Source organism: Gossypium arboreum, chromosome 1, assembly GCF_025698485.1.
Source record: "Gossypium arboreum isolate Shixiya-1 chromosome 1, ASM2569848v2, whole genome shotgun sequence".
In the NCBI taxonomy this organism is placed as follows: Eukaryota; Viridiplantae; Streptophyta; class Magnoliopsida; order Malvales; family Malvaceae; genus Gossypium; species Gossypium arboreum.
Genome location: NC_069070.1, coordinates 3337371 through 3351091, shown reverse-complemented (window position 1 = coordinate 3351091; position 13721 = coordinate 3337371). Strand labels below are relative to the sequence as shown.

At 33.4% G+C, this 13721-nt stretch overlaps 1 protein-coding gene across 1 annotated transcript; it reads right to left on the bottom strand.

Annotated features, from left to right (window-relative positions):
- Positions 1-7255: 7255 nt before the first annotated feature.
- Positions 7256-12366, bottom strand: LOC108482670 (uncharacterized). The gene is made up of 9 exons (XM_017785791.2): positions 11862-12366; positions 11382-11582; positions 11149-11274; positions 10966-11003; positions 10771-10858; positions 8462-10657; positions 8171-8326; positions 7968-8026; positions 7256-7793 (listed from the first exon to the last, which is right to left on the bottom strand). The coding sequence occupies exons 1-9, from the start codon at positions 11937-11939 to the stop codon at positions 7559-7561; spliced, it is 3177 nt and encodes a 1058-aa protein (XP_017641280.1). The 5' UTR covers positions 11940-12366; the 3' UTR covers positions 7256-7558.
- Between the last annotated feature and the right edge of the window lie 1355 nt (positions 12367-13721).

Genomic DNA, 13721 nt, shown 5'->3' with positions numbered 1-13721 from the left:
AGAAGGAACTATGAAAAGACAGTGAGGTTATTTCTTAATACGTGAAATCTTTTTACATAAGTTATTTTTAATATCATAATAAACTTAACAACTGTTTCTACATTAAAGCCTGAATTTTAAGGTTTTTAAAGAAATATTATGGATTAATTTGGGCAAATAATTGCTAAATTCAGAGATTGAGTATGACAAAAAAAAAAAAGTTCACCTTTTAAGTTTAGAGATTAACTTAAACAAAAAAAAAAAGTTCAAGCCTTAATGTAAGAACAATTGTCAAATTCAAAAGCTAACTTAAAATAAAAAAAAAAAATTAAACCCGAATATGAGAATAATAGTCAAGTTTAAGTCCTGAAAAATGTTTAACCTAATTAAATAAGAAAAGATAAAAGAAATAGTAGGATAAGTACACATATTGAATCTTCTCATTTAGATCCTTTTCCATTTCCCAAATAATTTGAAGCAAATTTCTATGAGAACCCCCCGAAAAGAAATTGAGAGAAAGCATCAGCTTTTGTCGAGTGTTCGACCATTAAGGTGGGAGACTAAGGTTTTATCAAGTCTCAATCAGTAGAAGGTTAAATTATTGTCAATTCTTTCTACAATATGCAAAGATCCAAACATAGTGAACAACAATGGACCACTCACACAAATCTCTTTTTCTTTTTCCCCGTTTTACTTTCATAAGAGAAAAGATCCCAAGTTCCAGCTTGGTTTGATTTTGAATTTTTATGAAGAAGTCAATTGTTTCATGTTCATTACAAAGACAAGGACATTCATCTTATCTGTTGTTTACCTTGTAGGAACAAAACAGTGGACCAGCAGGCCTGCAAGGGAAGAAGATCATTGCATTCACTTGGATTGTGATGGGTTTTTTTTTTTCCTTCATTATTTTGTCTATTTCGACAGGTAAGGGTCCAATTCAATGTCTTTGCAATAATATTACATCACACTTTTTTGGAACAATAAAAGTGATGATGGCGATGATGATCTATGCATATCCTATTCTTGGTGTTGTGGTCCCTTTATTCTGCTTTAATGCCTTTGAATTTGTGTGATGTTTGTGATTGTTCGGTGCCAAAATTACGAGAAATTACGATAGTTTTTGTATTTTAATTTAGTTATTGTAAGTTATTGTATTTTTAAAATTTAAAATTATAGTCATCACTAAATGATAACTGTTAAATTTATTAAGTTCAATTATTTTTAAAATATGATGCGAGAAACATATTATTATATGTACAATATCATATCAGTTTATTATTTCTACATATTATTGGCTGTAATTTGTGTCAACCTTGAAATTTTAAATTTTGAAAAGTATTAAAATTGACCAATTCAGAAAAATATAAAGACCAAAATTGATCAAATTAAAATGTAGGAATTAAATTCATAATTTTACAAAGTACAGGGACTAATAGCAGAATTTACCCCTTCAATTGCAAAACCAATGTTCTATTAGTATTATTTCAAAGCTTCAAAGCAGTACCATTGTCTTGTACCATTTAGGCAACTGTTTGAGTGAACCGCGGGCATTGTTGGCTTGTTTCTATAATTGGATTAATTATCAGTTTGGTGGGTTTTTTTTTTTTTTCAAACTTATTTAATTGATTTTAAAATGAGAAAACCCATGTTTGAGTGCAGCATGTCGGGTGACAGAGGAATCAGGGTAGCGAATGGTACGACGGCCTTAACTATGAGGATATCAGTTGATTGGAAAGTGTTTGAAGAACCTTGTGCTATTGTATCTGACTTAGTGCTAATAGAGAACTAACATATATTTGCTTGTGTTATGCATTAGTCGTCATTGGTTTATTTCTACTTTACTCTCTATTCAATTTAAAAAAAAAAAGAAAAGAAAAGAAAACACCAGATAATTTTATTTGAGAAAATAGATCAAAATAAATCAAATTTGATTCGATCGATTTTTCGATCATTCGACATTAGGTTATTGGGTTGCATGGAATTTAATAGAAGGGCCTTTCACCAATTATTCCATCATGAACTTCTTCTTCTTCCTCCCTTCAAGTCCTTGTGCATCATAGGGCATTGTCTTTGAGCACAACCCCATTGCTTCTTTTGGTACATTTGCCTCAATTTTCAACTACTTTGCATATACTCATTTAACAAGTGGTACATAAAAATCATAAATGTAGTCCATTTTGTGCCCCTCAAATTTCAAATCCATGAATTCTTAGTTTATCAAGTTCAAGAAAGGCATTGCCAAAATGGTACCAATGATTGAATGCAAATAATCTATACAAATAAAGATTATTGATTAATCTGAGGTCAAATTGCATTTTTGGTCCTTATCTTTGCATTTTAATTTAGGTTAAAATGTGCACCATACACTTCACACATTTGGAATTTAGTCCCTCTAGTTTTTAAATTTCAAAATTCAAGTCCAATTGTTAACTCTAGCTAAATTCTTTTATAAAATTCATTGGTGCGACATTTTAAAATTAAAAAAAAAAGTCACTCGATAGTCATGTAACAAGAAAATAACGTTATAATGAACCTGAATTTAATAAAAGAATTTTGACGATGTTAATAATTACACTTACATTTTTAAATCTGAAAAGTAACGTGAATAAATTCCTTGAAATTAAAGGGGACTAAATTCCAAATGTATAAAAAGGACAAGGATTTGGACCATTTTTTCCGTTAATTCTAATTGATATAATAGCAGTTTTAATCCCTTTGAGTTATAAAATATTTAATTTAAGCCTATTTTAAACAATTTTTTTAACATTGGCTCCAAAATTATAAAATTTTATATGCCCCCCTCCCAATACCAAGTTCCTGACTTCATCAGTTCATCCCTAACCCCCATACTCACATCCTGGGATCAAATCGCGAGAATTGGCTGCTAGTGGTGTGTAGGGCTAAAGTAGCGATTTGCTCTTTCTTATGGTCTGTGAGTTGTACCAAAGAAAAAAAAAATTTACAACATAGTTGTACTGGCTCTATAATTATACCTATATGTGCATTGATGTGGTATGTTGGAAGCTTTAAAACCTTGTTGGCCTTTGAAGGATGCAATCCTGCAAAGTATGCATCATGTGGATTTGAGAATTGGGGTTAATGAGAGCTTTTAAGGATCCAATCCAGTGTTGTTGGTGGGAGACATTGCAGTTAAGGTGTAAACTCGTATCAGCTACTGTGGGGTTTCCTTTCCCGTAGGCATATGGTTCCCCTGTTTACCCATTTGGTCCTATATATTTCCTTATTTAATGTCTTTCAATATGATGTCTCATGGTTTTATATTTTATCTCAGCCCTAAAAACAAGAAAAAGAAGACAAAGACTGTTTTGTTATTTAAGACAAATTTTGTCTTCAAAACCGACACCAAACCGTAAAATTTGAAGTTTTATCAGTTTCTAGAGATTAAACTTTGATGGGAAGATGAGTTTTATGAATGTTTGAGACTTTGGATTGGCTTTCAACTTTATAAAACAGTAATAAACTAAAGATGCTAAGTTAAGTAAGTATTGAAATTGAAAAACAAAAAATTCTACAATTCAAGCTAGATATGTAGATCTAAAATCCAACTCAATTAACTTAAATTCAAGTTCAATTCAAATTCAGAAACAAGTTGATTAGAAACGGAGCTAACCCAAACTCGAAGTTAACTTGAACCCAAAAGGAATAGAACCAGAAACAACCCAAAAACGACATGACATGAATAAGTAACTTAAACTTGTCTAACTCAAAACTTAAATTAATCAAAGCTAAATCGACTTAAACCAAAATAATTCGAACTTGAAACAACCTAGATGCAAAAAGATCAGAACAAATAATTCGAACCCAAAATGATTAAAACCTGAAACGATCTAAACTTGTAATCACCTAACCCTCAAACCCAAATAGCTTTAATCCAAAATTAATCAAAACCTTGAATGACTCAATCTTGAAACTGGCTCAACCCCAAAAGTTCTTATATCCTAAACAACAGTGGCAGCCTTGTCGCATTCGGTCACTAGCCTATCATCGGTTTTGAACATGAGTTCCAAGTCAGGCAGCCTTCCGAGTTACTTCCTGAGGAGTTGTGCAAGTAGGGCACTGTCTCCCCCATAATGAAAAATTGTCCCTTTAGCTAGTTGTGTATTTGCAAGGTTTTAAATTAATTTAATGATAAAATTATATTTTAGTCTCTCTTAAAATTTAAATTTTGACTATACTCTCTCCAAAAATGAAAAAGTTCATAGTTTAATCTATTGAAAATTGTAAAATTTTACATTAACATAATGATAAAATTACATTTTTAATTTTCTGAAAAGTTTATAATTCAAACTCGGCCCTTCCAAAAAAAAAAAGGATTGGCTTCGCCTTTGGCCTCGGATAGTGAAAACATCTCTTATCTGAATAGCTTTTCGATACTTTTCAACAAACGCTTTGTCGCTGACGATCACCAGCCGGAATGTTACTGTTCTGTTGGCTCTTTCTACTATGTCTCTAGTGATCCCTGAGGTGTTCCAAGGACGTAAATCTTCATGGATCCACCTGAAATAATCAGGGCAAGCAAGGTTCGATGAAAGGTCAATGCTTACCCTTTAATGTGCTTTTACAATGTTTTTCTTTTTTAACAATAATTTATTGTTTCGAGCGAAATTCTCGAGCAGTGAAGAATGGTATTTTGGTATTGTGTAGGATAGGACTTGAATCATCACTGTCATACAAGTGCTAAAGAAATAGTAAGGATGCATACATCTCATATCGGAAAAGCAAAAAAGATTCTAGCTTATACAGTAGGTGCGTTGCACATCCTATTAGATATGTCTTTTGAGACAAGAGGAACAATATCTTGACTAGTGGTATTAAAGCGATGATTGATAGTACAATTTCACATCGAGTGCCCCAATGGATGGGGTAGGTCAGGTGAACCAATCGTGATGTGAGAGCCCGTAACAAGCGTATCACAAGATTAGACGGAGAAAATGTCACATGAATACTTTTAAAAAGTAGTCAATGTGTCACATCGGAATAAAAAATAAAGATTTTAGGCTATATAAGTGAGTGCATTGCACATTCTATCTTTATTAAACATGCATTTGGAGAAGAAGATAATAGCTCCATGACACACCCTGTTAAGAAAGTAAAAAGGTACAATACTCTTAACTAGCTTTTTAGTTTAATTTGTCTCAGCTTCTTTTAGCCACGAAAACTAGCTCTTTAACGGTACCCTTACCAATGAAGTGGCAACAAAAAACATTCAAACCCATTGACTTGTTGATTCTAGCTAGGCCTCTTTTGATTTTTGAACACAATTTACCACTTTTAATCTTTGCAAATTAGTACTTAAATTTAACAACTAAATTCATTTTGATGTTTGAATTTAACAAATATAAGAAATCAATGAGATTGGATGCTTTTTTATTATTATTACATAAAATTGCTACAAAATAACATTTGCACTTAAATTAACCCAACGCCAATTCCTTATGATGCAAAATTGTAGAGCTTGAGGAGCAACAAATAATATATCATTCAAATAAGTACAAAGAAAAAGAGAGAGATGTTTACTTGTAAAGTCAGATATTGAATGGAGGTTAGTGGGTGAAAAAAATGAGAAGCTTTTTAAGTCATTCATCATTGCAAGAATAGGATCCATAAAAAGAGCAATCAAAAAGTTCCACTCTAATTATTTATACAACATCTTGCATAGGGATATTCAATCAATTAATCGATAGGTTAGCTGACTCAAATTATCATTAACCGGCCCTTTTAAACTCTTAGTCGTTAACCGAATAAAAATTTAAAAAAAAAATAATTAAACCGAACTTTTTAAGTTAATTCGGTCGGTTAACGGAAATTTATATGTTTTATTTTTATTTTTTTTGTTAAAACAAGTATAAAACATATAAAAAAGTAACCGAATTAACCGATCAGTTAATTTATACTTCCAAAAAATTAACCGAACAGACCGACCCCGACCGAATTCTTATATATTACAATATTATTTATTAAGTTTGTTTAATTTGGATAACCAACCGATTTCGAACCGAATTAACTGTTAACCAAACTTCCAAAAATTTATTAATCGACCTCAACTAAATTAATTCGATTAACCGACTGATTAATCGAATTCGATCGATTAACTAAATTAATTTGATTTTATCCGAAATTTGCACGCCCCTAATCCTGAATCCTTCCCCTTGTTAGGGCCTATTCTATTGAATTATAATCATGATCCCCCATATAATTTTATTAATAAAATTATTATTTATGCATTTTAATAATTTTATTAAAAAATTTAAAATTTTTTATTATGTACCATTTTTAGTCTAATGTATTTCATTTTCCTAATTTTTCATCACCGCTTCAACTACATTCGAGTCTAAACACGTCATTATTGTTTCTATCTCACATCTACAATACTTGAATTTCATTATTATCGTTCTTTTTTATTCATCAAAATTGATCTCAACATCCATCTAAAGGTATGTTTAATTTTGGTGGCCAAATTTCAAATAAGAGGCGGTGCTAGGAGTGACAAGGCCTCAACCCCTCCCCTCTAAAATGGGTAATTCGAACTTTTAGCCTTTATAATTTATAAATTTGTTATTATTTTCAGCAACCAAATTAGTAAAGAGGTAATTTTCAGCAACTTTTCTACTCCATGTAAAACCCCATTTTCGCCCATTTCTTATACATGGAAAATGACAGCCATAAATGGGTAAAGTTGGAAAACTGAAAATTTGGGAAACGTGGAGCCCGATGGCTAGGCCTGGCTCTGAAGAACCCGCTTGTACAAATTTCGCGACCCAAGCATTTAGTGGCCTATCAAAATTAAACAAACCAAGCTCGGGACCCAATTTTAAAAACTAGTGATTTGAAAAACATAAGTGCCCAAAGCCTACCATTTTCGACCACCAGAATCTTAACCCCAAAAAAAACCTAAAAATAAAAATTAGTCGTTGAAATTAAACTGGACCGATTGGTCGAATTAGGTCTAAAGCAAGACAACCCAATTCATCCATGAATTGGTACGATCAACCATCAAATTGAGAATCAGATGAACTAATTGGACTGGGCACCGATCACCTGAATAGTTTAACCATCAATTAAATTCTAAAAACATTGAAATTCCCGCAATTCCGAAAAAAGACCCATATAGACTTCTTCACACTTTTTATGTACAAAATCCAATAATGTGAACCTGTTCTCGAATCAGGCCGAAAAAAGAAAACCTGTTCTTGAATAGAAACAAGAAATCTTTCTAAACTTGGCCTACCAACAGGTTTTTCTTTAGGGTCTATAATTTTATCAAAAAATGAAATAATTATATTAATGGAGATTGTTACCATGACGACAAAAAAGAAAAAAGAAAATATGGGGGTAGAACAAAACTCAAACCTGAATAATCAAAGGAAAACTTACCTACATTTGGAAACTAAAAAGGAACTGTCCATTTTTTTTTTGTACAATCTAATTTATTCACTCTAAATAGGAACTGTCACCACCTAAATTTTTCCGTGTGGGCACGCCAAGCTACTAGTTCAATTTTACGTTCTTTTCTTCTTCTTTTTTTTGTATAGGAAGATTTTTGCTACCTTTTTAAGTTTCAGTTCCTCTTGGTATTTTTTAGAGTACGTACAGTCATCACAAGCTGTTGTCGTGCACCTTCTACCTCCGCGAATTTGAGGCTTATCTCGGAATATCGTTCTTGCATATCCTTCAATTCATTTTCCATTGATTTGTTTCTTTCTCTTAATGATTCTAGTTCAGCTATCAATTCATCTTGGTTACCGTCTTTATCGACAATAGACGGTTCTTTCTCTGACAAACTGTCATACTTGCTGCGGATAAGATATCAATAGAAGTAATTGTTAGTCACTTTATCTTTTCTTTGGTTTTTTTAATACTCTTCTTGGTATTTATTCCCTCCACTAACTAGTACAAGGAAGAATAGTGGAAAAAGGTACAAAAAGAACAGAGTCAGAAAATAAAGTTTTATATCTTCCAAGTCTTACCTTTTCACAAAAGGCATTGATATAATGTCATTTGATGTATCCTCGGAATATTTACACACCTGCATTTTTATATATTTAGAACAAAATATAAGTCAAAGCTGGATATAATGACCTTCAATTTATTGTTCATTAATATTAGAGAATTTCCCTTAAAAATGAGTTCTTTTGTATCTTCTTACAAATCATGGTATAATGTTTCTGACCTTTTGGAGTTGGCATTTGCAGAAACTGGTGCTGCGCTCACTGAGTTCTTCTACTCTGCTTTCTAACTCATCAATTTTCTTCTGAAGATCCTTCTCCATTTCCAAGAAGACATTTGTTGACGTTTCTAAAGCAGTTTCCTTTGACTTTATTTGTCCCTGCCGTGAGGAAAATATGAATCATATGAACACAAATTCTCCCTTTTCATACTCTGCTCCAGAATAAAAGATGAACCATGTGCAACAAACTGTTCCAAAGAGGATTTTAAATAAATCTCGAATGTGAAAATTTACCTCAAGCAGCATTACTTTCTCCCTTAGGCTTGCAACCTCTATAGGACTGAGAGGAACCATGGCAGATTTATCGTCTTCTAATGGTGTTTTTGTTCCATCAGAAACTGCCTCTCTTTCATTGCTCTCTTTCAGCTTCTTTTCCATGGTAGTAACAGCATCTTCCTTCTTCTTAATGTCATCCTTTAATTCAACTACTTGCTTTCTGAGTTTTTCTTTCTCTACTTCAACCTCATACAGAGACCACTTCAATTCAGTGCATTGAGTTTTGAGGGTGTCCAGCTCTGATTGCAAGGATTCAGCTTCAGCTTCTTTCTCAACCCTCATCAAAGCAATTGTACTCACCAGCTCATTTCTTTCTAAATTTCCTCTTTGATTCTGCACTCCAATTTCTTCAGCAAATGCTTTGATGTGATCCAACTCCAGTGTCAACTTTTCTGTCTGTTGAGCTTGTTCACGAAGGCATTTATTTTCTGTAGTCAGCTTGTCAATCTCAGCTTTTAGGTTCTGGATCTCTAGGGAAAAAGTCCCACTAACTTCTTCTTCATGCTTCTTTTGATGTTCAAGCTGCTTTGATTTATCATCAATTTCCTTCAACATCTGCACTATCTGATTTGATTTTAAATTTACTTGATTGAAAAAGTAACAGAGTTTTGCCTGATAATCCTCCTTAACTGATTGCAGCTCTTCGTTAGCTTTCTTGTGTTGTTCTTCCAGCTTATTTTTCTGCAAGCGTAGTTCACTAGCTTCAGTCAGAGCTTTTGTAGCCACCTTTTGATTTGCATCAGATGTAAAGGCCATCTGCATAGAGAGCCTCCTAAATTCCTCCTGAAGACATTCAGCTGTATGAGAATTCTTCCATCTTGTCATTCGCAAGGCTTCCTCTGCTCGGATAGCTCTTTGCTCCTGCTCAACTTTGGTTTGTATGATAGATTCTAGATCCATTTCATATACTTGTGCCTGTTTCTCTAACTCTTCCTCCAAGCTGTTGATGTGGGTTTCTAGTTCGTTTATGGTAGTTAAAGAGTCAGAGGATTCTTTTGACTTCTTGTTGAGTTCACTTTCCAAGCACTCTATTCGGGCCTCGAGTTCATTTATGTTAGCAAAGGAAGATGGGCAATCGTACTGCATATTTAGTTGATCTTGCAGTTGGCTTTGCTCTAGTTTGTAGGAGATGTCGTGATTTTCCTGCTTCAGTATCTCATAGTCAAGTGCTAGCTGCTCCATTTGTGCCTCAAGATCATCTTTATCTTTCTTGTAGACCTCTATCTCTCTGTGAAGGTCCATGATCTTTTGTTCAAGTACAGAGGTTTCCTTGGTGTCTCTATATTCTTTAACGAGTTGTTCCAATTCCCTCTGCTCGTCATCATCATCGTCATCTGTGTGATTTCCTGAGATGATTACTCTCAATTCTTCAGCACTGACATGGGATCCTGATTTGTTGTTGGGTGGATTGGATGCCTCCATATTCTTCGCTTCCAGCAGTTCTTCTAGGTTGTGTACAGCAAGAATTAACTCAGCATTTGACTCCTGCGTCTTCTGCATTTGTAACTGAAGATTGGAATTCAAGGCCTTCTCATGATTCAACTCTTGTCTGATTTCTTCAACAAGAACCCATGGGTCCCCACTCTCAATCTGCAGCCTGCTTTTCACTTTTGCATCATCCATTCGCTTCTCACAGGCTTTCAGCTTCTTGCACTCTAATTTGAGTGCATCTCTCTCTCCTTTCAAAGTAACAACTTCCCTCGAGAGATCCTGCCCCCTTTTGCTCTCCTTTACAATTCGTTTCCTAAGAGCCTGTAATTCCAAATCCGACACATCCACTTGTCTGGACAAAGCAATGATCTCATTCTTGAGCTTTTCAATCTCATTATCTGAACCATGTTGGGAGTTTTCTCGCGGAAAGGTGTCCTGAGAACAGTTTGAGTCATCAGTACTCATTCCAAGATCAGACCCTGCTGACCATTCCTCGTAGATTGCTGTGGAAGTAATTGATGTTGCTTTAGGAATAACTGAGGTGCTATTCATAGATGACAGATAAGGGTCCTGGTTGATGTTGTTGTTTCTCATTCCAAGTTCTTGTGGAGCATTAAGTCCAGAGATGCTATCAGAACTTGAAATGGTAATATCAGATCCATTGGATCCTCTACAGTTCCCAAGCAATTCAACATTGTGGGCGATTTTGCTGAAAGTCACATCCTGTCAGACAGATGATAAACAAAGAAACAAGTAAAACATGCAAATCCACTTTCAATTAACTTTTATATTAACAGCAGCAACAAGAAAACCGAAAATGATGATAAGTGCCTTACTTCAGTGGTTTCGTTCTTAATGTTTTCATCGACCTTCAAGCTCCTATCTTGCGACCCAATGCTCGCATTTTCAATTTCTTCCACCTCTCTGCAATAATTATCAAACAAAAAGTCAACATTAAAAACAAACGATCCAGGTTCTGAAATAACATCCAATAACTACAAGAATTCAATAAGAATTGAGAAGTCTTTTACCTTTGATCAGCATTTTCCTGCAGCCTCTGAATTGAAACCTGGTCCAACAGTTTGAATTCAATTTCAAAACATCAATCAACATAAATAATGGGGAAAGATTAAAGAAAAATCCCAACCAGAAGTAATCCGTGATGCATATAAATATGAGAGAGAAACAGAGGGAGTGAGAGTGAGAATACTAACATGCAAAATTGCTTTAGAATTTGAATTCTTTAATGGAAGAGAAACGGTGGAAATTTTAATTGCTTCAGCATAAGCAGCAAAATCAATTGAAGCTTCCCCAACTAAACCTCCTCCTTTTCCCAATCCCTACAACAAACATATAAAATATTCACGACACCACTATTTTAAGGAAAAAAAAAAGATGTAACACATCCAAGACATGAATTCATCAAAAGTATACACGTATGTCTTACTGATGATATAATAAAATGGTAGATTCTTTCATTGATCTTCCCAGTCTTTGGATCCCGAGCAAATTTAACGGTCTCGTAAACTGGATTTTCCCACCGACAATTACCGTCTAGAACCGTCGCCTTTTCTATCTTTGTTCTCGGTTTTCCTCCATCGCCAGGGACCACTGATATCATCAATGCTTGCACATTCAACTGCGTAACCTAAATCACACAGAAAAAAACTATTAATATTTCAATATTCTTCAAACTTATTCAATCACATTACTGGAAAAAAAATATTTAAAATATTTATCATTTTAACTGAGAAAAATAGCTCAAACAGCTTCAAGAAAAACAAATCGATTTCTCTTTTTTTTTTTCAGTTTTAGCTGCAATTTCTGACTAATAAGCTACTAAAAAAAGTAAATAGATGAATTTAAAAGAAAATGTTCGATGAATACGAAATTCTGAAAAATAAAGAATTTGAAATAATGAGAGTACTTGAGTTGCATGGAACTGAAGCTTGAAGACGGCTTTGCTCCTGTTCTTGTCGCTCCTCCATCTCGCCGACTTAAACATCTTCTCCGCAAAACTCGCCGGGATTCCCGGACTCTCACCTGAGGTCCGGAAAATCCAGCTGGCAAGCCGTCATTCAATCGATCTCTCGATCCAATGCTGGAAATCCAATCCAAAATGCAAGCACGCACCGAGGAAAACAGAGCCAGTTACAGCAGTCCACACATAGAGTTCAACTAAACAGAACCGAGTTCGTTCAATTCGAGTGGAACTGAATCAAAGACCGAGCCTAGAACTCAGAATCAAAAAACGCCTTGAAAGAGAACAGATCTAAAGAAGAGCTCTTTCCCTCTCTCTGTCCCTCACAGAGCTATTTGCAAGTTGTAACAGTCTCTCTGGTGGAAAGAGATTGCACGTATTTTATTTTTAATATAAGAAAAGGGAAATTTTTGAAAGAGAAAAAAATTGAAGGAGAAGCTTCTCTGTGATTAAATTAATTTTTAATGAAGGATTAATTAAAATTAATTACGTATTAGGTGAAAACATGTGTTTGTTTGTTTTGAGCAAAGGGAACAGTAAGTAAAGGTTATTAATTTGACATTAATGCCCCCATGTGTCAGTTTAGTTGTAGCAAATATTCTATGTTTCGGACGAGGGTCAAACGGGTAGTTTGTAAGAAAAAATAAAAAATATTAATTGATTTTGACTGTATTAGCCTAATAAGTTGGGATACGATTAAGATAAAACTATAAAATATAATATACGGACCTGATGGACGATAATGAAATTACATAGTCGAAATCCAAGAAATTTTATTATGGGTTAATTTAAAGAAGTCCTAAAACTATGAGTTAAATTATAAATCAGCCACTAAAAGTTGAAATATTCCAATTGAGTCCTCCAATTAAAATTTTCCCTTAATCTAGTCATCAACTTTGGCACTAAATATAAGTTTGATTTTGTCATATTTAAAAAACATTTATTAATTTATACGTGATTAAATAAGGAAAATAGGAGCGAAGCTAAAATATTATTTAAAGGGCCAAAATTGAATAATAAATATTTTGAGGGTCGAGGTATAATTCTATCATTATATTTATTTGTAATTTCATAAATTGTAAAGGATTTAAAGAAATAAATTTACCATGTTAGAGGGGACCAAAGTCACTACCTGTCCCTTGCCTTTGCCCCTACACGTCAGATCCAAATTAATTTTTAATGCCAAAGATACGACTAAAGTGACAAAAAATCTTAATTAAAATGATACTTTAGTTTGAATATTCAATTAGACTCTTCTTGAGTTTAGATACCAATTTAAAACATGATTTATAATTTAGGGATGCTTGGTGGAATTAAACATTTATTTTTTATACTTACTATGTTAGTGTTAAACTTCTGGTTAAGATTAAGTTTGTATTATAAGTTAATCGGGCATCAATTTAGTTAAAAAATTACTAAAATATCATTACTTTTACAAAGAAATAAAAAAATATTAACGTAAGGGTATTTTTGTCTTTTCTCTCTTTTTAGTAAAATAAATACAACAATAGGATGTAAACTTAGGAAACATGCATTTTAAACTTTTAACTTAAATCATATATGTTTTTTTTTTTTTATATACAATGTTAGCCCTTCCTCAATCCTTAAATAGGAGGATAATGGACTTCATCTCACTCGAACCCACGTCGTCCTATACTGATACCAGTTGAACTCAAGACTCAATCGACTTAACTCATCTTTTGTTAAATTGGTTTGAAATGGAAATATTTGATTATCTACATTTTGAATTATTGAACATTAAAATGTGTCATTTTCAATTCAATCCTTAGTTTTTTTTTTTCCTAA

What these genes read in the sequence shown, in the direction of transcription:
- LOC108482670 (XM_017785791.2), bottom strand. Translation starts at nt 11,939, where the DNA reads ATGTTTAAGTCGGCGAGATGGAGGAGCGACAAGAACAGGAGCAAAGCC. An exon ending in TTAAGAACGAAACCACTGAA is followed by an intron (nt 10,658 to 10,770) that starts GTAAGGCACTTA and finishes TCTGTCTGACAG; the next exon opens with GATGTGACTTTCAGCAAAAT. An exon ending in AGAAAGTAATGCTGCTTGAG is followed by an intron (nt 8,327 to 8,461) that starts GTAAATTTTCAC and finishes TCCTCACGGCAG; the next exon opens with GGACAAATAAAGTCAAAGGA.